We start from the raw sequence: 27,660 nt of genomic DNA, 5'->3' as shown, positions 1-27,660 counted from the left end.
CGTTTTATTTTTATCTTGACTTGTCGGAATTTCGAAAACATCCTTCAGGTCACGTGGAAAATTCGGCACAAAAGTTGTTGACATATATAGAAAACTGAATACTTAGCCAAGGGTGCTCCACGGTAACTTGATTTATAAGGTAAGGCCGTAAATGAGAAACGCACACTTATATACATACACAAATACATACATGTATATGGGGAATTCTACGGGAAAAATGTCATTTTATGGTTGGAGAAACCGAAAAAAAAACAAATGTTGGGGCACACTCCCGTAACTTTTTTTTCTTACTGTGCATGTTTAGAACATGCAATATTACGTTCCATCGAAAAAGTGCCTTGTGACACTGTTTTCTAAGCCCTTTAAATTAGTGGGAAAATAGCCATTGTTCAACGGCATGTACCTAAAAGATAAAGGCACAAACAGAAAATGTATTACGGTAGAATGGAAGAACGGGAAAAGAGATTCAATTTAAACAAAAATACATTAAAAATGCTTGATTTGGTCAAAAGTTACACACAATTGAAAATACGGAAAAAATCATGAACATTGCCGGATTTTTCGAAGTCAAGAAATTTTTTATCTTTTTGATGATTTTCCGCATTTTTGATTGTGCGTAACTTTTGACCAAATCAAGCTTTCCAACGCATTTTTTTAAATTCAAGCTCTTTTCCCGTTTTTTAATTCTACCGTAATAAATTTTCTGTTTGTGCCCTATTGCATTAGGTGCATGCCCTTGAACAATTGCTATTTTTCGATGAATTTGAAGGGCCTAGAAAAAAGTGTCACAAGGCACTTTTTTGATGTTGGAACGTGGTTTTGCATGGTTCTGAACATGTACAATAAGAAAAAAAAAGTTGCGGATGCGTGCCCCAACATTTGTTTTTTTTCGGTTTCTCCAACCAGAAAATGGCATTTTTCCCGTAGGATTCCCCATATACCATAAATGACTTGTTAAACTTGTTAAACTTGTTAAAAAAAATCTTTCACTATTTTTTAATTTTTTAATTCGCAGATGAGTGTAACAAAAGATGATTTACTGAAGTATTTGCAAACCCAACAAAGACTTTTAATTAAATTTAAACTCAGGTTCCTCAAAGAAACATACGACACTTTTTGACCAACAATATTTTGAAGAAGAGAAAGCATGGTCACAAATTCAACTTATTTTAATAGATAATTATTGAAAGTCTTTTCAACGTCTTATCAGACTGGACTCTGCAACTGAAAATATCAGACGAAACTGAAATTATGACTGATACTGTTTTAATTACAAATAGTTTCACCAGTGACGAGGGCGATAATTACTAAAAAAATGCTATCCAATCCAAAAGTAAATAACCGCTATGTTAGCGACAGAAGGAGTCACTCGGAACCAAGATGTTATAAGTACAACCCAGATTGGGAAAAACAATCATGGGCCAAAGGTAGTATACATTTATAAGGCTTCTGTAAACATGTTGCATAAACATGTGTAATGTCTAATAATAATATTTTTTTTAGGTTAGCTGTCAAAAAGTAAGGATTATTAGAAGCAAGCTCACTGTGACGTTTGCAACAAGGATTACAGAGCTCAGCGTGCGGACTTGGAGAAACATGGCTCCATAGCCACCCACTTGCAGAACATGGAAAGAATTCATGTAAAACAGAAAAGGATCACAAATTACCAAACGGATTCCAAAAATGAAAACAAGATTAGAGACATAAAGTTGGCACTATACTTAGCCTGTCACAGCAGTATCAAATCAGCAGATCATTTATGCGAGGTATTACGAAATTTAAAAATGAGTTATTTAAGACTGCGTTGGCCAAAATGTACAAATATGCTTAAGTATGCAATTCGGACGTCCAAGCACCGTTAGAGGGCGCTATTTTCAGCGCTGAAAGTTAGAATAAGACCACGTGATACATGGAGGCAGAAACTAAAAAAGAGTAGAAAAACATTTAAATTCATATTGTAGTATTTCCCTATTCAACATTATAACTTTTTAATAATTTTTGAGCAACAACTTTCTATCTCAAATCTATACTCATGTTATATTTGTATATTCATATTTTGTTTGTCGTCTGCTTATTATAACTTTCAACACTTTTAGAAAAATCTGCTAGGTGTGACACTTACAAAGCTTAATGGGAAACTATCAATATATCTTGTGATGACAATGGAGAATTCCCAAAAAAATTTCATTCTTTTGTAAAACTTGCGAATACGCGTTGGCTCGCGCGTTATAATGCCGTAAAGGTGATACTTGAGCATTTTTTTTAATTACAAACTTTTTTCAATACAGTTGCGAATCAAAAATCTGATAAATGCTACACTGCTAGGCAGATATCAATGATGCTTAATAATATTTCTAATTATCTATACCTAAGAATAATTAAACCAATATTGTTCGAAGGCAATGAAGTAAACATTTTATTTCAAAGTGAAAGTGTTAACGTCAGCGGCGCTTATGATGATCTCATTAGTCTAATAATTCTCTTTGCAAAGAAAAATTTGAAATCTTCGTACATATCAGAAAATATTGAAGACCTTGCAAAAACACTAGAAGATGATAACAGTATGTTACCATTAGAGAAAGTTGAATTTGGTATCGAATATAAATATGCGTTATTAGAAAATAAAGAAAAAATAAAAAAGGAAGAGCAAGACGATATTGAAATCAGAGCTGTCAATTATATTAAAAAAACTGTGCGTTCAGTTAATTCAAAGATTACCAGAGAATCTAAAATATTTTCCTAAGTTAAAAACTTTGTCGCCTTCCTTCTATCTAAGTCCTACAAGACTGCGGTTTGAGGATTTACTGTTCTTAGAAATTTTTGCTAATAAAAGCGAATTCGGCTTACTAGAATCTCAATATAATAAATTGTTATCTGTAAATTGGTCAGAGGTGTTGAATGAGAAAACGATTACTTATCCTAATACATTTTGGGCAGAACTTTACATATCTAAGAATGCAGGAGGAAACTTTATTTTTCGAGAGCTTGCAACATTTGTACTTACATTGCTAAGCTTACCGTCCACTAACGCTGTTGTGGAGCGCGTGTTCCTAGTAAAGATGTGCTTAAGGATTTCAATGCGAAAATTTTATACGCTGACAAATATGAATCCGAGACTAAAAAATCAAAGAATAAGTCTCAAATATACGAAGAAATAGAAGTCAAAAATCTTCTATCAGACTTAGATTGTCCATGTATTAGTCCAAGTGAATGTTTATTTTAAACATAAAACTCTAATAAACCTGTGACTTATTCATAATAAATAAATTTACGTAATGAACTGGTTTGTAAATTAATTATATTGGTCCCTAAAACAATGATTAGATTTGCTAATTTATAATGTTATGCTGTGCGATTTTGATAGGTTGAATTGGCGGTTTCTGGCGATTTTGTCACCGTTAGGTGGCGACATAGGCTTCTCAGCATCTGGCAACCCTGGTTGCCGAGTATTTCCAGAAACTTTGAGTTTATTTCAAATTTTTCTTATCTCAAGCTCTGAACAGGTTCCAATTAATAGTCGTAACGAAAAATACCGACAGAACTGCTTAAATGCATAGAGCACTCGACGCTCTCTCAAAATCCATTGTACAACTAATTTCGCGCGTCTCGTCACAAATTAGGATCGCGGTATACTCACGCCCCGGATGATATTTGCGCGCGCACGCACCCGAAATCTCTCGCTTTAAATTTGATTATTTTGCGAGTGCGCGCCTGCCGAGTGTAATTCGTTCGCGATGTAGGCTTTACGATGCGATGCCGAAACAACGCGTCGTTTACCCCCCTGTACACACACACACACACATTTGCAGCCCGTATATATGAATTTCCAAATGCATTACAGGGATTGAGGATACCGAGTGAGAGAGAGGGAGCAAGCGAGTAGGCGCAAAGGGGAAGCAGTGCTTTTCAACTTTGTTAATTAAGGAAATTAGAATTCCAAGGCGCTAAATTATCGCGTCGACGTTAATACGCGGCTGCGTGCTTCAGCGGGGCGACAAAAGTCCGACGATGTTTCATTTTCAAGAGAGGAGCGAGAGACAGAGCTGCGTGTGTATGCGTTACTTAATAACGAGGACTATTCATTCGCGGCCGCGCTACCCAGTTGTGAAAATAAAACAAAAGTGCGGTTTATTTTATTCTGAATCCATCGTTCTTTGGTGTGAATTATTGGATTTTACGCACCGAGAATTCCCCTCTGCGCGTGAGATGCGCCCGTGATCTAAATAAACCGCTTGATTTTACTGTAGGTTTTCCGCGGCAGCGATGAATAGTCAGGCCTCATTCATGCATTCGACTGGATGTCGCGCGCGTGAGATTATTTATTATTCGCCGAGAGCCATTGTGTTGGTGCTGAAAGCACGTCTATTTAAAAATATATAATGTGGGCTGTTTTGTTTACACTGGCGTTTGGCATGAATATATGCTTGAATTAAATAGTAACGGTAATTCCTTTTGCTTTTCCAAAAATAATGCTTTGTAAAGGATGAAAACTTATGTAAGAGAGATTTTCATGCACTTTAGTGCTTTTTTTTTATTAAACAAAAATTTAATAGTCGTATATAAAAGTGCGTAACAAATTATATAGGTGTCTTTTTTATGAATATTCATCGTTCAAAATGCGTGCAATCAGTTAGGACTACACGAGAAACAAAACTTCTTCCGTTTTTTAAGGAGGCGCCATTATTTTGCTTTCTCCTAGAGGAAGCTTTGTAATAGTAAAATTTTCAGTTTCGCTAAAACTTCGTAGAAACGCATTTGGAGGTGTTTGGAGTTCGAATCATGCATTTTTAGAAAATGTTCGTGCGGATGGCTGTGTGTGTACCGTTATGATTCTGGGACCACGGGACTGATTGCAATAAAATTTCGTATGCATATATATAATTTTTGAAAACATATTTTTGTTTTTTTTTATAACATGATTTATACAATATATTCAACAACAGTGTATCTAAAAAAGCATAAAATTGACCATTTTTTTCTAGTTATGATAAAAAGTGTGTTTTATTTTTCAAATTCATATCTTTAAAAATAAATAGTCAAACGTTTTGAAAAAAATTATGATAGTAGAAAATGATAATATCTACTCGCTGTAAAAATGTTAAACCATTTTGACGGTTAGTTTTTGAGCTTAAAATCAAAAACTAAAAAAATGGGTTTTCTATGTCATACGATTACGGGAGTAAAAGGACTTTAATTAAGTTCAAATTTTGAGAAAATATCGATCTTTCGATCACCTCGGATAGATTATTTTTGCAGCTTATGAAACCGTTTAGTTAAAATGATATTAGGATTCAATTTCTTTGTCTCTCACCCTGTATACCCTGTATAACTCAAAATTACTATTTTTGTTAAACCTTATAACTCGCTAACTAAATTTTAGAATGTTTTGAAACAATTCATGATTTTATGAGTATGGTATTTAAAATATTGCGGTTTAAATTTTTGTATGAAAATTATATGATTTGATATTGTGACGGGTGCTTTTTCAGTAAAATAATTAAGTATTTGCGAAAAATCATTAATATACTATATATTTGAACAATATTTTAGTTATTAAAACCTTAAATTATGGGAGTGCCATATTGGATCGTATTGTGAGAGTGTGTAGAGTGGTGTGTGTATTTGGGATGCTGTAGAGTGGGTATTAGAGGGGTAGGAGAGAGGGAGTAGGTAGGAGGAGGAAGAGAAAAGGTCCATCTGAGAAGGGTGTAAAAAATCTGTGAAAAAACGAGTCAGAGTAGTGAGATAGAGGAGTTAGAAAGAAGTAGTAAAAGTAGAGAGGTTAGGAAGGAGAGTGAAAGAGATAGAGATAGAGAGAGAGAGAGAGAGAGAGAGAGAGAGAGAGAGAGAGAGAGAGAGAGAGAGAGAGAGAGAGAGAGAGAGAGAGAGAGAGAGAGAGCGGGAAAGGAATGATGAACCTGTCGAACACCGAGGTACAGGAAATAATCTGCGGAACGGAATACGGAACAGGAATAGAGCGACAGGGATTTAGAACACCACAACCGAGTATAGTGAAATTGAAGAGGCGGGAAATTCAAAAAGTGCAGGTTCAATGAGAGGATGGAAAAGGGGAGGAGGAAGAGGGGGAGGAAGAATAGGGAATGCGCTGAAGCAGGGAAAATTAGAGGACAGCTTAAAAGGTAAAGAAGACACAGGGCTCAAAAGAAAAGAGAGAAGTCCAGAAGAACACGTCAAGAAAAATAAGAAGGAAAGAACTGGAGAAGAGACAGAAGAAAGAAACGCATTTGCAAAAGGAGGGAATGTGAAAAGATCACCAAAATAAAAAGAGAAAATCGAAGAAGAGATAGTCGGGCTGTTAAAGAGCACTATGGATATAATCCTACAGAAGGTGGAGGAGATGAGTATGAAAATGGATAAGGGAAAGGTAGAAAGGGAGAAGATGATTGAGAACTGGGAACAGAAATATATTGGACTAGAGGAAAAAATGAACAGAAAAATAGAGGAAGGGCTAAAATGTATAGAAGGAAGACTGAAGGAAGAAGGAGAAGAAAGGAAAAGAATCAGAAGAGAATGCAAGGAGGTGAGAGAAAGGGAGGAGGAAACAAGAGAGATGGAGAAATAAGAATGGGAAGTGAGTCTGATATAGCTTACATATTAATAATGAAAAAAGTAGTCATAAATCATAAACAAAAATTTGTAGAAGTTTTTCTAATGTTGTACGCTATATCTTATACTTAGTTATAAATAAATTTGGACTGAAAAAACATTAATTTTTAGTGGTTTGATTTACACAATTCTTGTAAGTTCATCCACTATATACACGATGTGCAAAAATATGTTGCGATAAAGTTTATAAAAGTAATTATTTTGTTTTCTCCTGAAGAGGGCCACTACAAAGTGTATTGTTTACGTTGGTCGAAACGTTGAGATATAAATAAATAATATTTTACACCTCTAAGAATTTGTTCGTTTTACCAATAAAGTTTATTATCCTTTTCAAAATTTAAGAATACGTACAATAAATTCATAGTTAATTTAATAGTTTTAAAGATGTTTAGATTCGAATTCTTTGCCTCTCACCCTGTGTATCATCTTTTATATATAATAAACACAAAACTTTAAATACTAAATTTTTAATTTTTCTCTAAAAACTATGGACCAATCACGTTGATTAATTCTAAAGCGCCATCTGTACATGTCTTTCGTTTCCCTTTCCCTTTGCTTACCGCCAATCACGTCCATTACGTTTATAGCGCCGTCTGTACATGTCTTCCGTTCGCCCCTCCCCTACCCCTACAAAGCTTCGTGAGACTGATCAGCATTTCACTTGTCGTTCAGACCTTATTCAGAATTCTTTATTGATCGCTCACTCGTACTTTATAACCGTACACGTATCATAGGTACTCAATACAATACTGCAACCTTGAGTAATTAAAAACAAGAATATTTATAAGATGGTTCATTTTCATGCATATTTAAGTAGTATGTATCATCAATTTAGGTTTTATTTCCTAACTCAAATCTTCTAGGTAGGTTTATCTTTAAGGATAATCAATGTACTAAAGTCTTTCTCAGTAGAATCTACGAAAAATCAAGGAGAAAGAATGGCATCAACAAGATAGCAACCACCTTTCTAAGCAGCTAAGAGGAGTTGAAAAGAGAAAACGATCAACAAATGCAGTCGACGCAGAGTAAAGGGAAAACAACCCAAATCAATGTCCCGAAACTCCCAAGAGCTAGCATACCTAAAAAGAGTGTTCCATGAGGAAGGTACGTCGACAGCGAGAATATCGTTATTCGGCCGTCTACACTCTGCTACTTGAAAATGGACGCTGATGACAAGCACTCGCTAGATTATTATGATGCACTTGTTTACAGCAAACTGGAAAAGTTAACTGGCACGGAGATTGATAGATAGGAAGTCGAATAAACTATTTAGCTGCTTTGAGCGGCCGGCTAGTCCCATGCAGAAAGTTGTATCTTCATCTTCAAGCGACAGCGACGTAGCTCGGGTGATCAATTACCAGTACTGTCAATTCTGGAGTCAGATTTTAAATTCGACCACCTGTCGAAGTCAATGCCTGAGCTTATTGAATTTCCATTGTTAGCACACGATGATCAAGAGGTTGCTGAGAATTTACAAGCACGAGAAAACTTGCAGCCAGAATTCGAGCCTGTCAACCTTTTCGACTTTTCAACCTGTTCAACGTCATCGTTACCGAACACCAATAGTTGCAGTTCTAAATGTTCATGCTCGAGCTCAAACAGTGACAACACGTCTTCGTCATCAAGCAGCAGTAGTACCAGTACTTGTTCACGCGCGTATGTCCTATCACGAATTATCGACATTCTATATACCTGTACCGACTTGTTTTACAAAACTCTGTTCTGTTCGTGATTACTCATAATCCTCTTTAATTGTCACTCCTGCAGCACATCTATTTTATCGCGGTCCACGCCGACGGACGGCGGCCGGGTTTCTCCGGTCCCTAATAATGCCCGGTGCGCCAGGTCTGCGCCGGCCAGCCACGTAAAATAGTACGGACGATGCAGATTCATTTTTATTGCACTGCACCCACTCTAACGGCTCGAGCATCCGACGGTCATGTGCCCAAGCACCCCCATTTATTCTCAGAAAACATTTATTATTACAAACACACCTAAGTCTTTATAATTCAAACACAGAATCCTGTTGTAGTCGATTAATTTTGACTACAACCCACCTACTCGCCGGTATAGTACTGTTTTTTTAAGTTCCAACTCTTTGTCGAAAAAGGAATGTTCCAACATTATAAAGGCTCCAGTATACAGTTCAAATCTTTCTTCTATAAATAGCTGTGCTAGCAGCTCAAGGTCGAGGCTGAGCATGAATATAACTGTGGTAAACAATACAAGCTCGAGAAAGCAAGACGTAAATCCTAAAGTGGTAGACACAATATCTCTAACACCAAAATACGGACAAAACTGTAGCAAAGAGTCGTGAAGCATTTCATCCATCTTCAAAAGGGACAAAAACCACAAAAATGATTATTGATGTATTTTTATTATAACGTATATTATTTTTAAGGTATAATAGGGACGCAACCTGCGCCGTCATTGTGTCGTATGTAGTTTGTAAATACTGTTCAGTTCGTTTTATTCGTTCAAGTAGTGTAGGTGTAAATTTAGGCTTTTTGAATTTCGCGCCGCTGCGCGCTCTCCGTTGCGACGTTGAGAGCGCGCGCGCATGCGTCGAGTTGCGCGCCGCCGGCCCCGCTTGGGAGCGCGCGAAGGGCCCGCGCGCGCGGATTCCTGTTCGGACTGCCTAGCGCTTCGCACGTTTGGCTTCCTTACGCTTTTCGATTTTTTTTCTTTGTACGGTGAGCCAGTGACTTGTTCTTCTCAGTGCTATCACTGTTCACCTCGTTCTGCGCTGTGTTTATAGTGTTTAGTGGAAAATTCGCGATCGCGTCGTTCGCGTGTGTGTATTTGTGCGAGTGTGTGAGTGTGCCTCGAGGCGATAGTCTTAAGGTTTGTTGGCGAAGATGTCCACGTGTTGTACGTGACTCCTTCGGGGCGAGCGAACAGCGGCAACACCCCTTGCTGCCCTCGTGCCAAGCGTCTGGCTCCCCGAGACGTCGGGCGCGCTTGGTGCACGGTTGCGGACCATCCTTTCGCTCCCCAGGCCCGGCTTCCAGACCTCCAGGACCAGGACGGAAGCAGCGGCGGACTACGACGAGGCCTGCTCAACGCCCTCTTCAGCGGCGGTTTTTGCGTTCGTCTTTGCGGTAAGAGAGCTCTCTCTGCGTGCGGAAAAGGTACCTCGCGTCTTTGCGTTTGCGTGCGTTCTTTCACATGAGTTTTTTCTCTTTTAGAGTCACTGTTCTCTTTCTTTTATTTGTATAGTTTCCCTTTCTTTATTTTCAATAAAGCTTACACTTGCTGAGGCTTTTCCCTCTAAACAGTGAGGGTTTTTACGCCAAAGCAAGTGCTTTTTGTGTACCGCGAAATCGTGTGTGTTAATTAAAAAGAACCCTTCACTCACTCAACCCTTTCCTTTTGTCGGAACTCACTCTGAGTTCTTTCACTCGTTCTAAGATTATTAATCAAATACTTTAACTCGCCAGCGCGGCGCTGTCGCGTCTCTTGATTTTTTTATAAGATACGTTGCCTATTTCAATGGTGGAGTTTGAAGGTTTCAAGGAGTTGATATAACTTTTAGTATCTTTATACAAGGTTTAATCGAAAAAATGATGACCTGAAAACTGAAAGTTCGATATAGTATTATGTCAAACGCTTTTATTACAGAATTAGAAAGTGTGCTTTATGACTTACAGCTGATAATAGAACCGGCTCTTGAATATGAACGTGTAACGACAAACGACGATGAGATTAATGGATAGCGCGTCTTTTCGGAACCTTGCTTTCCCGAAAATGTCGTATAATAATAAAACAATGCATAGAGACGATACAATACAATGGTTAGTGAAAACTTAAGCAATTTAACAAATAGTAAAATGTAGAAAATTCTTCGCGTAGAAAACGTATCTACTGTTTTATTACCATTAAGCGTTAGTAAGAACATATTCATTAACGAGGAAAGTATAATTGCAGCAAATAATTGTTCAAGCGACACAAAGAATAATAATGCAAGCTTTCAAATGGAAAATACATTAATCTGGCCAAGCCTTACGGATTTAATAAATGATGATTTGACGTGTTCACACAGTGAAAATGAAACGAACTCCATTTGGGATCCGAAGAACGATTTTCCTAGTTCTTCATTCATTGACGGAGTAGACAATGAGAAAAACAAAGGTGTTCAAGAAAAGTCAACAACTGGTATTGATAGTAGTGTGATTGGGCCGTTTTGCAAAGCTCAATCAGACTCAGAAAAAGGCTGTTTATGATGCGTATGTTTTTCATAATAGTCCATGTTCATTCACGAACCAAAACAGTGAAACGAAGGATTAACGGCAGGTAGAAGCGCCAGATTGGAGCAATGAAGCTGGTATAGAGAATAACCAGTCCAATTTTGACTCGCTTAAACACTCAGACGAAGACGAAGTTAAAATTCATCTTCGAAAAAGAAAAATATTCACATGATCGCTCCAACAAAGATATCCTGACGGGGAAGTTAGTTATATTATGATGAAGACCGTGGAGAAAAATCCATAGATGAAAGTTCAGATAAAAATTATTCAATCGGTTCCGATATAGTAGCTCTGAAGATAGTTCAGACAGTCAATATACTGAATTCCAAAATCTGTGTAAAGATGTCAAAAATGGGAAAAAAATAAATAAAAAAATGAATAAGAAGGATACAAAATTTAAGCTCAACATTGGTACCCTTAAAATGGATTCAAATAGCTTCAGAAATGAAAATAGAATATACGATAAAGAAAAAATAAGAGAAGTACTTTCCTACAACTTACAAGATTCTTTTCATTGCAAGTGTCTTTTATCATTTTATGGGGAAATGCGCTTCAATAGAAGAAGTATATTCGCGTATGCAAAATGTGTCTCGGCAGAGCACCAACTATTACCGACACGCACAGAGATTTATCCACGGCCGCGAGCTCTGATAGTCCGACGCTCTAGCGTAGCACCTAACAAAAGATGCTACGTATGGGTGCTACGCGGGGATTGAGAGGATCGTTTCGCGGTCGATTTTCTCACCATCAGTCGAGTGGACTGGTAAAAGGTGAGGTCCAGGGAAAAGTAAGATGAATGCTTCATGACCTGATCGCCTCGGAGCGGGTTGGCTCGGAGTGTGGTCGCCTCTGAATAGAGCAGGCCCTTCGTGGACAGGCCGAGTGTTATTTTAAGTCCACGCGAAATAGTTGACGACGTGTCGCGTCGTGTAGATTATAAGATCGACCCTTGTAATTGCTCTCTCGGTGTAGGTTTTCTCCTCGCGAGGCAAGACGTCGAGTTTTCCCTACGCCACAGACACTACATATACGTAGCTAAAAAAGATGATGAAGAGTATCCAACACTTAAGGGGACGGATACACCTTAAATAGTCAAACAATGAAAAATTCAATTTGTTGTTTATATTTTTCCCAAATTGTTTAAAAAATGAATAAACTATTAAATATATTCAGATATAATATAAGAAACATAAAACCATGTTTATATGTGCCATATTATCAGGTATGACATTTCTTTGAAGCCAAAATTCAGAATTTTCATTTTTCAGCTACCGCAGACTTACTTAAGATTTGGGCTTCGAAGGGCACTTTTTACTGTACTAATAGATATGCTTCAACAGTCATATAGTTTCCAGATAGAAGTGGGGTTTTACAAAAAAATATTATTTTAAAAAAGTTGTCTGGATATTAACATAAAATTTGTTACTATTTAAAGTGTTTGAACAATTTTTGTTGATTATTTTCAGAAAACTTTGTAAATAATATTTTTTTGCGGCGACGCACGTCGACAGCATTAACAGATTAAAGCGTCTTTCCAGAAAACTTGCTTCCCTGAAAATGGCGATGAGCATAGCGGCTCAATAAGTGCGATATGCGGTGTGCAAGTTTGCGTGCTAGATTTGCGTGCTACACGAGGTATGTTATGTGCCAGCGTATAGGACCTACGCGAATTCTGTAAGCGTAGGATGTATGGACCATGCGTGCACGTAGGTAAGTATGGATGTATGCATGTATGAACCGTAAGTCAGCCCGCAGAATTGGATGCTGAGGTAGGGGCCTGTTCTCCCCGGAGCGCGCCCTCTCACACTCTGCAAAAGCGGATACCGGGGGGGGGGGGGTTGCGGCCCTATAAGAGGTGAAGTTTTAGTGGGTGTGCCTGGCGATAGTCCCTCCTGACATGGTGCATTAAGCATTTCTCCAACTCTCCGGATAAACAAAAAAAAAACTTCCATAACATGGATTTTTCTCTACTAACACAGAGTATTTTATTATTTATTTTAAAATTGTATGCTTATCCACCGCTTCCGAGAAAAATTGTTCAAACATTAGTTAACTCTCTCGAACATTTTATTCATAACATTTACTTAAAAAACATAATGCTTCTCAATCAGTAATACACAATGTAGAAACATATATAAATTTTGATAATACAGTCTGCAAACAGTTTAATTCTAATATTAAGATTTTATCGCCAGAAAATGCGCATGCAATTGACATTTCTTTGCAAAGAAAACAAAACGGAATGTGTGTATACGGCATAAACGAACATAAAAAATCAAATAACACTGTAATTTCCGATCACATCAACAACTTAAATCACACTTTCAATTTCGAAAATTATCACATGAAAGACAGAGAAATTAATTCAAACAAAAGACTAGTTTTCTAAATGTTACACATACACTTACAAGAAAACGGAATAAATAAAAAGGGCGATGCACAAAGTTTAAATATACCATGCACAAAACTTATATACCGGCTGAAAAGAAAACAAACATGATGGAACATGATGGAACAAACGTTATAGAAAATTAGAGTTTTTTCTTTCATTGGAAACCAGGGCCATTCTCCCACTTTTGAATTTTCCTTCTTATTATTTTGTACAATATGGAGAGGAATCCAGATACTTATAATTACGGTATACAAAGGAAGAATGGCCAGACTCAAACTTAGTTGAGTTTTTATGGATACATTTCTAAGATACATTTCTGTTCAATAGAGGCTTGAAGAGGTCTTCACCAAGGACGAATCGTCGCCAAGTAGTTATGAAACATTAACTCGGAAGGACCGACATAGCCAAATCAATATTTTGATCACCACCGAGGAATATCATCAGATAGAGGAAAACACATTTTCTCAATAAAAAATTTTCTTTGCGAAGAACTTTAAAGAGTTTCTTGAGAGGTTCCCGAAATGTTAAAATCTATTCTACAATATTGCTGCTGCTGCTCGCTCGCACGCTTCTTATGTCTACTTCTGTTGCTCTAATGCTTATGAGTTACGAATAGCCACCTAGTGGAGCTTATCCGAAGTTCACTCTTTGTCTCTTGGGTGGCGATTATTGCCGTCTCACTACATTTTACTGATTGACAGCATTTATGTGTGATTAAAGACGGCTTCGATTAATGCAAAAAGCAAATTCTCTTTTGTTGCGAAACGATGTTAGGGACCATTATACTTTGAAATCAATAAATCGACAAGAGTTAGTAAAATAACTAAAATGAAAATGTAATTTGAATCATCAAATTGTTTTTATGAATCACTATACATATATTGACTTGCATTTTATGTACAGCAGAATAAAACAACTTTATGGGCTGGACACACGAGTTTGCTGTTGACGATAACTAACATATTTTATTAATAATAAATAAAATTATTTCGCACTCGATCGTTCAAACATTTTAAAAGGTAGTGGAAATATCTCGTCAAATAATAATTAATAACCTAAAATATACTTCTATTTAATTCGGATCGATCGATTGAAAGTACGTGCTATTAAATATCGAATGTAACTATTTGAAATTTCGCAATTCAATTATTGCGTATGCGAATTTACAACGAAATTACTCGCATGCTTGATTACGAAAAATTGACAGACCGAAATGAGCATTTAGTAGTAATAGGCGCGATTGGCCAGACCGACGAAACGTTGTATCAATTAGCCAGTACAATGCCAATGTAAATTGCCGAATCACAATTTCATGAATGATAATCAACTAAAATACTGAATGATGGATTGTGCTTTGAGTTACTGTTTACGTACACGCCAGACACCTGGTGATAAATCAAAATTTGGTTCGGCATTCTGCCCCTACAAACTTGCCGCTGGTTCACCGCGAAATTTTTTAATTACGCGCGCGCGCAATTTAAAATTCATTTGCACTCGCCTACACACGGGCCAAGACTACGCAGAAATATTTTCGCAAGCTCAGGGAGAGGAAGCGCGAGAGAGACCCGGGTGAAACAGAAAATTAGTTCGCACGGCAGGAGAGCAGCACGTATAATCCATTTCTCCTCGTCGGCCGAAAAATCCCAAAAAGCCGGAGCAAGCGCAAAAAAGGGGGGTCGACGTGGTTAAGCTATACAGAGGCGCGCTCGCGTACACCGCATACCTGGCACTGCACACAGAGGAAAACCGCGAGCAGACCGGGGGGAATCCAAAGTTGAAATAAATCCCGCGGTCGAGAGCTGCCTCGCGCATTATTCCGCTCGTTACGAGGGGGACGGCAGTGGCGTCTTTCACGTTTGCTCTTAACTCGTTAAGAGCTGCGAGAGTTACCCGGCGGGTGAACTTCGGGATGCCGGCGTCGTGAAGTTGGAGCCGAAACTTAACGCCCTCTCCGAAGCCGCGGACAAGCGGATACGTGCCGCGGTACACGTATATCGCGAGAGTCTTGTTACGGGAGCTCGTCGATTGTCCCGAGCTATCGCTCCATCTCCTCTTGGATCTTCTCGCGGTGGGACTTTTAACGACTTTAATGCTTTGCGCACATGTGTGTGCATATAGACTCGAAATCTCCATTTTTCTTCGCATAAAGTTGGTATTTCCCTTTAGAAGCGATAAAACACGCGCTCGGACATATGAGCAGAGCAATCGAAAAAAAGCAAGAAAAGCGCTCGCGTATATCGCGCTATTACCCGGTCTCAGCCGAAAAATCCTTTTTGCATCGACTAAATTACATAAAGTCGGGGGCGGGGAATTCCCGTACACAAACGATAAAAAACGACGAGCATAAAAGAAAAACCCGAGAATATAAAAAGAGAGCTGGAAGAGGGAGAGATAGAGCGCCGCACGTAGTCGCGCAGAAATGTATAAACGTTGCGGTGTGCGCGCCGGTCCTCGTCACGAGCAACGTTTCTCTCGACAGCTGTATTCTCGCTGGCTCCCGGTATTATACGTGTATCTCAGGGGCGTCGCATCGTAAAGTGTGAAATTAACGCGCGTCAGCTACGTGGACCAAAAACAGGGCGGACTTTTTCCGGACACACGGCTCGGCGTTGCCGCTACTCCGGCCTCGATCAACGAGGCCGTATACGCTTTTATTTCCGAGCGACAGCTGCTTTTATTACACCTCATCAGACGCGACGTAACGACTTCTGTCTTTTTTTTTCTCGTGCATACAGCTCGAATTCCTTCGTGGGTTTTGAGTCTCGAAATCTCCGACGAGGGATCGCTTAACAGTAGTAGGCCAAGCAATAGAGAGATATCCTTGACATAAAAACTACTTGCAAACCGCCTATACCATCACGTGCAGGGCAGTCCATAGTTTATTCCCACTATGTTTCCTACTCGAAAACGTCATTTGTTAATTTTGTATAAACAATTATTATCAAAAAATCGCGTTTTTTTCGTTTTTTTATTATAAAATGTAAACTATTGAAGCAATGTTAATAGTGTCAATGGATGGATTGTAGAGAATTGAATTACGAAGAGAATGAGAGGTGGATCGACCCGATTGGACAATTAGAACCGGAGCAAATCCGGAAAACTGCAATATTTTCGCGGAGTGCTGTATGCGTTTGAGGTCGTCCGATTGAAATTTAGAAAACGGATTTGGAAAGTAGACGTGAACAGCAACAAAACGTCTATTCTGATTTTTCAATCAAACGCGTTTAAGTGGGTGAAACAATATTGCGAACATGAGCAAAAACGGCCAAGCGCGCGAGAGCGGTCGAGTGGTGGGGGGACAGTTCGGTGCTGAGGGGAAATGTATATATAGTAATAGGCGCGCGCTGCGCCCAACTTATAATTCTTTTCATTTAATTATCTCAGCGTCTACTGCTGATATTTGATTGATTTTTTTTTTTTTTTTGATGTTAGGGTATCGGAAACTGAAGAATTCGATTCTTGACTCAGATTTTATGAGTGATGGAAGAATAAGCAGGTATTCCATGTTTTACCATCAGTTTCGTTGCTGTTCACGTCTACTTTCCAAATCCGTTTTCTAAATTTCAATCGGACGACCTCAAACGCATCCAGCCCTACGCGAAAATATTGAAAAAAAAATTCAATAATATTAAAAAATGGCGGAGTTATGAATTTTTTAAGAAAACACTAAATTTTCCGGGTTTTCTCCGGTTCTAATTGTCCAATCGGGTCGATCCACCTCTCATTCTCTTCGTAATTCAATTCTCTACAATTCATCCATTGACACTATTAACATTGCTTCAATAATTTACATTTTATAATAAAAAAAATGAAAAAACGCGATTTTTTGATAATAATTGTTTATACAAAATTAACAAATGACGTTTTCGAGTAGGAAACATAGTGGGAATAAACTATGGACTGCCCTGCACGTGATGGTATAGTCGGTTTGCAAGTAAGTTTTATGTCAAAAAATCAATCATTTGAAGCTCTATTGCTTGGCCTATAGCTCATGTCATCAGCGCGAATACGCGAGAGCGCGATTAATATCGTTTCCAGAACTGCTGCGCCGAAAACACGGTTCCTCCGCGGGGGAGAGCGATTGGCCGTGCGCTCCCGAGGCTAATGAAGCGCCGGTTCTGGTGATATAATAAATTGGCCGATCCCCGCCCTGCTAACGCGATTTAATCTCCTCCTCTCCGGGCTCTCCCCCCCCCCCCCTTCCTTCTCCCGCGGCTATATACATCCGCGAAATAATTAATCCCCTAATCGCGCTGCCACCGCGGAAAGTTCGCTTAAAAAGCAATCTTGACTCCCCCTCCCAAGCGGTAGCAGCTCTTTATATCCGCGCTATATATACGCGCGCAAGGGGGTCGGCAAATTATTATGCGAAGCGCGAGCAAAAGAAAAGAGCGCAAGGTACATAATGCGCGAGCGTGAGCGCAAAAGAGAGAGAGAGAGAGAGAGAGAGAGAGAGAGAGAGAGAGAGAGAGAGAGAGACTCGAAGATTCTGAAATATGAGGGGCTATTAGCCCGACGGTTTCTCCCCTCCTTCAAAGGCATTACCAACCCTTATACGCGTAAATAATGCAGCTTCTTAGTCGGGCTTACCGCGCAAGCTGATATATCCGAGACGGGCCGCGAGCGCCGCTTAAAGTCCGAGAGAGGAGAGAAACTTTTTTCAGCTCACTCTTCTTTGTTGTGCTAGCGCGCTGCGCGAGCGGAAGAGATGTTATACGAAATGAGCGAGGGAATATTGTGCTGCGCAGGAAACTTTTTATACACGTGTAAAAAAGCCAAGCGCTCGGCTGCACTGTATTCTTTCTGTATTTATATGTACGGCGGAGCCGCGAGTGAATTATGCGCTGGGCCTTTTTAAATAAATTGTTGCTCCCCGCAGCTACAGCTATATGGTGCCGCTCTATGTCTAGCCGGTCTTTTGTTCGAAAAAAAGACGGATTTTCAATCTCGCGTCATCGTCGGCTCTTCAATATACGCGGGAGCTCCGGGGAATCGTCATCATCAGAGGAGTGACGACGAAAGAGCCAGATACAGCGTCGGCCGTGTAATAAATCCTCGGCCGTGTGCGAATGATACGGAGAAAGGCGCAGGAGGTCTTTTTCATTTCCGCGTTAGCTGCGCGAGCCGAAATTCTAATGTCGCGACGGAAAAAAAGCCGCCGCCTCTCACCTGACTGCGCTTTGCAATTTCTTACATACACTGCAGCCCCGCCGCCTCGCGCGCGTGTCATCTGCTGTTCAAAGCGTCATCGACTTCTTCGCGGTCTCTCTGAGATCGGCGTTTTTTCCTGGGATATGAGAACCATAGAAGGCGCGTGAAATATTAAAAAGAGAGCAGCACGCGCGCGCGAGATCGAGAATTGTTTTTCTTTATCTCGCCAAAAATGACTGGGGAATCGTGATGGATGCTCCGAGCTGCAGCTGACACGGCCGTACCTATCCCGGAGATATTCTCATCGAAGTTTTGTAAAAGCGAGGAAGATCCTTCTTAATCAAGTTCCGATTTTCAATCTCGAGCGGCTCGTTCAGCCGCTCGTTTCTTCGCTCGGGCGCAATCGATCTTGACAAGTTCCAGTAGCTGGAAGAGGCTATACAGTCGGACGTGCCAACTGTAGACTCGACTTACATAACTGCGGGCTGGGATTTATACATATTTAATGCCACGATGGCTTCTTCACTCGTCCCCGGCGAGGAGTCGTATTAATGCCTCCTCTCGACTCGATCCATATTTGCTCGTTTAATTGATTGAGACGAGCGAGCGCGGAGAAGCTTTTTGCAGGCGGGCAAAAAGACGAGCAGAGCGACGCAGTCGACGACTCGGCAGCGGAGAAGAGCTTTCGAGATTACTTGTCGGACAAGCGTGTATAATAGGTGCGAGAGAGGCTGAAAGACGTTCACTTTTTGAAGGCGCGGATGCTCTTAAGGAAATTTATTCAACTTTTATCCCTTTGGAAAATCTCGGCGGCGTTTTTATTCAGCGCTCGCCTAGCTCCTTTCGCGGACTAATGAAATGTGCCCGAGTAATTTTACCTCTCTCGCGCGTTCGCGCTTTGTGCGAGTTCTAAGCTGTCAAAAAATGCGACTGCAATTAAAGCGTCCGGGAAAAAATTACATTCTCAAGTGTTTTTGTCGCCGAGGTCGTCGTCGCGTCGCAGTCGTAGTCGTGCGCGCGGCAAAAGGAATATTTAAATGCGCGACTAGCGTCGGCAGATTTTTCTCCACGCGGCAGGTGAATCAAGCTACTTGCGTCGACGTACGTTCTTTCTTATACTGCGCTTTCTCTCTCTCTCTCTCTCTCTCTCTTTTTATTGTTCGCCAACTGAGAGAGGAGAGAGAGAGAGAGAGAGAGAGAGTATTTCGCCCGGGAAAAAGTGGAACTCGGCGCTGCTGCTGGCCGGGGGATTAATAGCGAGTATTTAACCGGCTGCTACTGAGGCTGGAGGGGCATTTTCATGAAAATGAGGCTGCTCGTCGACATCGTCCTTTTTTTATTTCAGTCCGCGATGCATAGCTCATAGCCTATAAGGAGAGATTCTTCTTCTGTGTTAAAGAGGAGGAGGGAAGCAAAAAAAGAGAAAAATCTTCGGCAAAATGAAATACAAAATTCATTCCGAGTCTCGGAGCGTGTAACTCGCGCTCCGGCGAACATCAATAGGACGAAGAAAGGCTGCGCGCTCAGGAATCAAATGAAAAGCCGTCGAAGCTGCTATACCGGCCCTGTACCTTCTGAGAGGAAAGAAGCGAGAGCGCGACCGCGGATTGATAAAACTCAAAGTACACACGACGAGGAGCGAGAGAAGGGATAGATAGAAAGCGAGAGAGAGAGAGAGAGAGAGAGAAAAAAGTCAACTTACAACAAATCAGCAGGATCGAAGGGTGCTCCTTGCCGCCGTCGTTCTTGCCGCTGAGGAAGAAATACCACTGCCTCGGGTCCACTCTGATCCCGTACCTGCGGGCAAAACGAGAAATCGAGAACTGGAAAAAAGAAGTGTAGCAAAGAGAGGGAGAGAGAGAGAGAGGAAAGCTGAGCTGGTGGAAGAGAAGGTGGAGGAGGAGGAGACGAGCTGGATAGAGGACGTTACACGCTTCCCGGCATTCGCGCGTGCGACCAAGACGCCATTAACGTCCGTCTTCCGAAAGCACGAGTCCCTGGAGGAGAGAGCGAGAGCGGGAGCGCAGTGTTGTAAAAAAGCTCCGCCTTTTGTTCTTCTCTGCGGCTAGCGCGGGGAGTAAATAATAAACGTCACTCGGCGTGCGACTCTATTCCGGCTGGCTGAAATATGAGCTGTAGGCGGGCGAGGCAAAAAAGGGACCCGATATCGGTTCGGCTTCTTATCGCCCTCGAGCTATTGAATATTGACGAATCGCCCCGATGTAAATGCGATTTGCCGCCGGGGGCAAAAAGAACGACGAGTCACGGCTCTTTATGCCCGCTGCAGTCGACTTCCCCTTCGGAAAAACGTTACCGCTAACAAGCCGCACGTAACGCGCTAATCCCTTAACTGCTATTCTATACAAGTCGTCGTCACCGGCGCCGGCCTTAAGACTTTGTAAAGCGATAGCCAGTTGAATGCATACATTATGACTACAACTTGCAAGCACAGAGGTTGCTGCTGCTGCTGCAGCAAACTTTTCCGTAAAGCTGGGGCTGGCCGGGCGATCAAACTTCGGCGTTGCCTACTTTTCCCTCCCGCACTTCCAGAACGCGGCGCGCTCGCGCGAGCTTCACTTTGAACTTTTATCGATGACAGGGATGTCGCGCGCTCTCCAGACGAGTCGTCGTTGCTCCGACTTATCGGCTACTCCCTCCCCGTGATTTAACTTTGTATAATATAAGCGATTTCCTCACTCTCCCGCTGCTCGCCGTTTTTTTAAACGAAATTTATTTCTGCGATTCTTTCGCACCGAGCGTCCTCGGGCTTAATTAGCTCAAATAAGAGCCCGGAAGTTTCCTTCTCCGAATACTTGCGCTTGACGAGCCAACTTTTTTTCCGCGCGGTTTACTCCCCGCTCAGCGACGAAGGAGCATTAAAAATGTAAACAGATTTTAATTGCTTCTTCGTCGCATTCGCGCAGACGAGAAAATTTTTCTGGCCGTTGAGTCGGGGCGTTGCCGAGAGATCGAGTTTTAATAATTGAAGCTCTGCGGTTGAGCAGACATGTCCGTAAAACGCGAAATTAAGGAGCTTGCGGAAAATTTATTCGGGAGATTGAATATACAGACCCCCTTCAAAATCGACGTCGTCTTCGTCGTCGTCGCGGAGCCGTGTTAACATTTTTAGGAGAGTTTAAGACAGTTTTAACTGACGTTTAATTTAGAGCTCGCGCGCGACTGCATAATGCATGCAGCAGTCGCGAGCGTAAAAATTTTCTAAAATGATAAAATCCCATGTAAGAAGTTGGCCAAACTCTATTTTCTCTGGTACAAAATCTACTCGCGCGCGGATTCGTATATATAAGTGCCCAGGCAATTTACCGGTCGTGCGAACAACAATCCATAAAAGCCGTTCAATTACAGGTAGATTAAGAGCCGAATAAAACAATCCCTTCTCCGCATCTCTCGCGCGCGTACACAGCAAGAGACACATCAGCGCGCGCGCGCACCCAGTTAACTGCCAATAAATACAAGTGCCAAGTGAAGCTCGATGTCGAAAACAATTACCACTCGCAGGGCCCGTTACGACCGATGATCACGCGTGTAATTGCTCCGTGCAGATATAGGCGCGCTAGAGTAGATGCGCGCGAGCGAGTACAGTAGGCAAAGAGTCGGTATGAAGCCAAGCAATTAAGGGGGCGAGCGTCGAAACTTTTCGCTTAAACTTTTCTACCGAGAACTCGCGCCTCGGCTCCTTAACGAGCGTTATAAATTTTTGTTGCGCTCAGAGACAGGGCAAGGGAGTCGGAAGTTCGAAGAGAGAGAGAGAGAGAGAGAGAGAGAGAGAGAGAGAGAGAGTTTAGAAGTGGAGGGCGATAAAAATCTCGTTAAAATTATTCATGGGCCCTTATTTGGAGCCAGTACTCGATATTGATCTCATAGTCTGTCGTTGAATCTCAGAATAAAGCGCTGTCATATTCTATAGAATTTTGATTCGCTGAAGCAATTTGTTAAGCTCGTCAATTCAAGTATAAATACGTGGTAATTCCAATTAGGAAATTTATGCTATGACACGATAACTTGAATCTACATAATTTAACAAATAATTTTTTTTTCTTTGTTAAGGAATTTTAAGCTTTCCATATAAAGCTTATATAGCTACATAAAGTTTACATTTGTATTAAATACGTAAATTACATTCTTCGAAGAAGGTACATATAGAAGTTTGCAAGCAGCAATATCAGGTTTGCAAATTAACATATCGGATGAAAGCGGAAGAGAGTAACCAAGTTTAATAAGATTAACAATAAGTTTGTGCCTTTCTGCGTTGTACAAATTGCATTGCCAGGCGACATGATTTAGATTTTCTTTACGTTCGCCGCAGATACATTTGGAAGTGGTTTTGCATCCAATTTTGAATAAAGAGGCCGCTAAATTGTAATGATTGGATCGACATCTGTTAATAGTAACTATAACTTGTCTGCTTAAATTCTCTAAGCAGTCTTAATTCGACTAAATTCACCGCCAGGATCAACCCGCATGTGCTGAAGATCAAGAAAAAGCACAATGAATTCATTATTAAGAACCCAGAAAATGATATCAAATACTACTGGATTCCAGCACACGTCGGTATTCTGGGAAATGAAATGGCTGATCAACTCGCTAAGGAGGCCGCTGAATTGAATGATGAATCACCTGTTACAATACCCTACGCCGACTTCTATGGACTCCACCAAATGGAATGCAAATTTAAAACAAATCTACACGTTAAAACAGAAGGCCTTAACAAAGGAAAATCATTCTTCCTTAAGTTTCACCATGAACGGAGCAAACCTTGATTTCATAACAAGAATTTAACAAATAATAATGCATGCTTGTAATAATAGTAACTTCAATCAACAATAATCTCGACATTTAAATGAAGTTTATTTTTAATCTGATTGTAAAATAGATCATATTATAAGCTTACTTTGAGCGTAAATAAGCTGATTAACAGTTAAGTTTTAGCTTTAGATAATAGCTTATCGTTATCAAGTTAGCTGATGCGTAAGCTTATTCTTCTACCAGGGATATCATTTTCCTTTATGGTAAGTAATTCTATAACGTAAATTATTATGTTAGTGTGTTGGTTTACATCCAAGATTTTTACTGCCCTGGTAGGAGATTGCCGGTAAGTGATGCTCAGTAGTCTAGAAAAAGGCAAGCATTGTAAAGAAACAAGGCTCGAATACATAGGAGCATTATCGGCAGGATCCAGAGAAGAGCAAATGTGTTTACATTGCCTGCTTGAATTCAACGTTATGTTGTTAAGAAGCTGATGCACTGGGGCAGGGGGGGGGGTGGCTTTTTAAGACTTGGGTGATATTTTGAGCACTCGTGTCCGCCTCCCAAATTGGAATCTCTAAGCAAATTTCCCCCTTTATTTGCACACTATACTATTTTAAAATTGCCAAAATTAAATCTGTGTATTAATCTGTATATTAATTTTTTTCTCTACGATATAAGTAGCGACTATCAGTAAAGAAATATGGATTAACTATAAACAAATACGTCTCTCAGGGTTGAGCCGCGTATGTATACTCCAATGACGAGCTTAAAATGGTTCAACAAATCGAAATCGTGTAGAATATGGCAGCACTTTATTTTGAGACGCAATGACAGAATAAGAGATCGATATTGACAACCGACTCCAAGTAAGGGCCCGTGAATAATTTTTACGAGAACAAGCACCAATCGTATCTTGTGTAGTTTTGACATAAAAATAATTTTTTTCGTAAATAGAAGAATAGGCTTTAGGGAGTTAGAGATTTAGTGGATATGCGTGTTGATATTTTATTTCGTTTCTATCTCACTGCGTCCGGAGTTTGTAGAATAAGTCGAAGCACGTAATTGTCAAAAGTTTTGTCACTCATAGACACGCATCTCCCCAACATTCGCCATCATTAACGAGGGAGCTATCAATCAAGCTAATTTTTCCGCGAAAGTTAGGACCCGTGTTTGTTTTTGGGAGCGCGATCCCGAAACTCTCGTTCTCAAACATGCCCCGCGCGAGCTTTGCTATAATCGTCAAACTAATTTCTATATAAACTTTGTTGCACAGAGAATAAATCGATCATACGCACAGTGGTGCATGAGAAACTCGCCAATTCTTGTGGCCAAACTCCCCTGCGACTATAGATCTGAGACTGCATAAATTTGTGTAGCCTTGCGGCCGGCAGAGGAATTTGTATGGGCGATCGTTATGTGTACACGTATTATCCAAACGTATTTTCGCTGAGTCGAGTTCAATATATGATATCGCTTCTTATCGCGAGTTATCAAACGCTGCGATCAGGGCTGCATCATCGCACGTATCCAAGGTTTTTTTCACGCGATTTACTTTTCCTTCAAGACCTGTGAGGTGTTTTTCACTAGTCATGTATGATAGACCGAAGAATACCTCTCAGAAGCGGATCAGCCAGTTAATAAACGTATCGCCACACTATAAGCCAAGTCAAGCAGTATGTTTTTAAGTTGTCCAAACAGCCAGCTTATTATGCGCCGGTAATCCCGTCACGTTCTCAAACAGCCGGAAGCGTGTTTGCAAATTATCGACTAATCCACGGCAAAGCTCCGGCTATTGACTCCTCGACAAGCTTGCAGGCGCACACGCCTCGGCACAAAAGAATAATGCAAGCCTGTTCCTGGCGCCGGGGCGAGTCGAGAGAGAAAAAATGCCTTTATTAAGATCTGGCCGGTATCCAGTGACTCGGCTCTCGCTTTTCATTAGCGGCACGCCATAAATCTCACGGCTCTAATAACAAAGCGCTGCAGTCGTCCGGCAATCAGCTTTCGATCGCGAGCAATTTCGCTCGGAGCGGAATTATCCGCGAACAAAAATGGCTTCGTTACGCTCTCGCGTGATACGATTCGTACGTGGCAAAGCGAAATGCCGGGGGTTAATCATATAGCGGGGAGAAGGAAGCAGAGGAGAGAGAGGCTATATAGCGGAAAAGGAAGAGAGAGAGAGAGAGAAAACTTACTTTATAAAGTTCTCCAATAAGAGGCGAATGCCGCCGATGCCCAGCAGCAGGAAGCCCCAGTTGACGAATCCCGTGAAGTTGTCGAAGCCCGAGCTCCACGAGAAGAGACTGTCCCTTGGACGATGGCACCTGCAACGTGAAGAAAGTAGTCGTCGTGAGACAGAGAGAGAGAGAGAGAGAGAGAGAGAGAGAAGGAGGAAAAGCTGAACTTTGTTCAATTTCGTAATTACATCGGAGATGGATGAAAAATGAAATTTGTAATGAGGGTCGCTCTTCTGCGGGATTAATATCCTCCCTCTACTGCGCGATCGAATCATTCTGGTTTTATTTTGAAACCTGGTATCGGTTTTTAATAGAACGTTTTTTTTCGCCGGCATGTTTTATATGATGTATTTTCAGCGATAAATTCATCGCGCGCAATAATGGCCCTTCACATGTTTCTACAAATAACGAACCATATATTTCTGGGCGTTATTAACTTTTCCAATCACAGCCAACTCTCGGAAATTAAAAATCGAACCGTTCATTAGTTTTCTACCCTGTTCACGGCCATTCTCGTTCGAACAAAAAGGAACGTTATATATAACGAGCTTCGTCGTTAAAAAAGACTGCTAATTTTAAGCGATTGCTCAGAAATTATTCATCGCCAGAGAAAGACCGCATCCACGCGTAAAGAAGCTCGTCACGACAAGATCCGAGAATAGCCGCCTGCACCCCCACCTTCACGCACACACATCTCGACATCTTGGCTACTTTACTATAGCAGCGCACTGTACGAGCCACGCGAATACGGGCTGCGACAAGTGGCTTTTGTTCCAGACCCCGAGTCTACCTCCAGCTTCACCTCTTGCGCGCGAGGCTATTCAAAATGCATGCATTGGGACAACGACGACGACAACGCATTGTTAGCACTGCCCACTTATCCGTCCCAAGACGCGCACGCACGGCCTAGTGGAATCTTTAATACAAGCCAAGCCCACTAAGGCCGCTTGTTGTACGGATAGCTACACGCGTGGAAAGGAGTAGGGGAGGGAGAAATTAAAGCCCTTTTCTTTAAAAAATTCACTTTCACTGGAGGACGTGTCGAGTGTGCCACTGCCTTTTTTCGAGAGCTGCTGCTGCAGGATCGATGTGGCCAGCGGGCCGCGCGTGGCGCGTTTAATAAGTCAAATGGAAAGGGTGCGCGTGCGATATTCCCTTTTACTGCCGCGAGCGATTGATGCTCTTCATTTTTAAAGTTGCCGTTCGCGCTTCAAGAGTCGCGCGCGACTCTTACGCCCGAGCACGCTCTGCATACTCGCCGCGGAGTGCGCCTACGGCGCGTGTAAAAATAAAAAGCCAAATATATGTAAAAGCTCTCGGATATAAATATCTCGCGTCCCGCCGAGCTGCCGGAAAAATTGATGCTGCTCCTTCCGCCTGACATTTATCACATCAGCTATGAGCAACGCGCGACACACGCGCGTATAATACCTGCGAGAACAAGAGAGCGAGTATTAAAATTTAAACGGTGCACACAAGCCCGTCACTCGACCTCTCCGACGCTAAGTGTAAAAAGTTTCTCAACCTGCGCGCAGCGCACCCGCGGGAAAATCCCTTGCGCCGCCGCCGCGTTTAAAGAATCGTTTGCCCAGGGCATGCTCGACTTTTTTCGACTCTTTCCGGCGTCGCCTGCATCGCGAGAAAATATACATTATACTCATAGTTGGGCGAATTTCGCGACGTGCCCTTGATCTCGCGCTCTCTCACTCAGTCGAAGATGTATTCAGACGGCGTGCGCTCATCCGCGCGCGTATATACGCAAGATAAATCGCGTATTCTTCGCTCGACCCAAGAAGCGATGCGATACCGCCGCTTGGATCCCTCTGTATCTCTATACACACGCGTATTCGAATGGCACGTATATCTAGTCTTGAAGGGAAAAAAGAGGCCGCGATGTCTGTCGGCGTTGCAATGATAACGCGCGCACCCGAGGAAGCCCAGGGGGCGACTCTATCGCCGCGCAGCTAATGCGCTTATGTTCCTACGTGATTTATTGCCGATCATTTGTCACGTTCCGCTTATTATAATACAGGGACACGTACACGCGCTTTATTCCAAATGTGCATTTGTTATACACACTCGATCGGGCGACGAGAGTTGCACTTTTGACCCGATCAAACATTCACGCGAAAGAGTGCGCGCGACGATGAATAAACTATACACCCACACACGAGCTATCATGAAAGGCGAGAGAGAAATTCGAAAGTTGGCTACTACACGTTTTCAGCATCTCACG

At 41.4% G+C, this 27,660-nt stretch overlaps 1 protein-coding gene across 1 annotated transcript in view; it reads right to left on the bottom strand.

Annotated features, from left to right (window-relative positions):
• The window catches only part of LOC100116518 (diacylglycerol O-acyltransferase 1), an 86,270-nt gene that overhangs the window by 39,640 nt on the left and 18,970 nt on the right, over window positions 1–27,660 (bottom strand). The window contains exons 2-3 of the mRNA XM_001600943.6: window positions 25,383–25,511; window positions 20,120–20,214 (exon numbers count right to left, since the gene is read on the bottom strand). Coding sequence (XP_001600993.2) covers window positions 20,120–20,214; window positions 25,383–25,511 — 224 coding nt within the window. The remainder of the gene's footprint in view (window positions 1–20,119; window positions 20,215–25,382; window positions 25,512–27,660) is intronic.

This window comes from Nasonia vitripennis, chromosome 5, assembly GCF_009193385.2.
Source record: "Nasonia vitripennis strain AsymCx chromosome 5, Nvit_psr_1.1, whole genome shotgun sequence".
NCBI lineage: Eukaryota > Metazoa > Arthropoda > Insecta > Hymenoptera > Pteromalidae > Nasonia > Nasonia vitripennis.
This window is presented reverse-complemented; position numbering and strand designations above follow the sequence as displayed.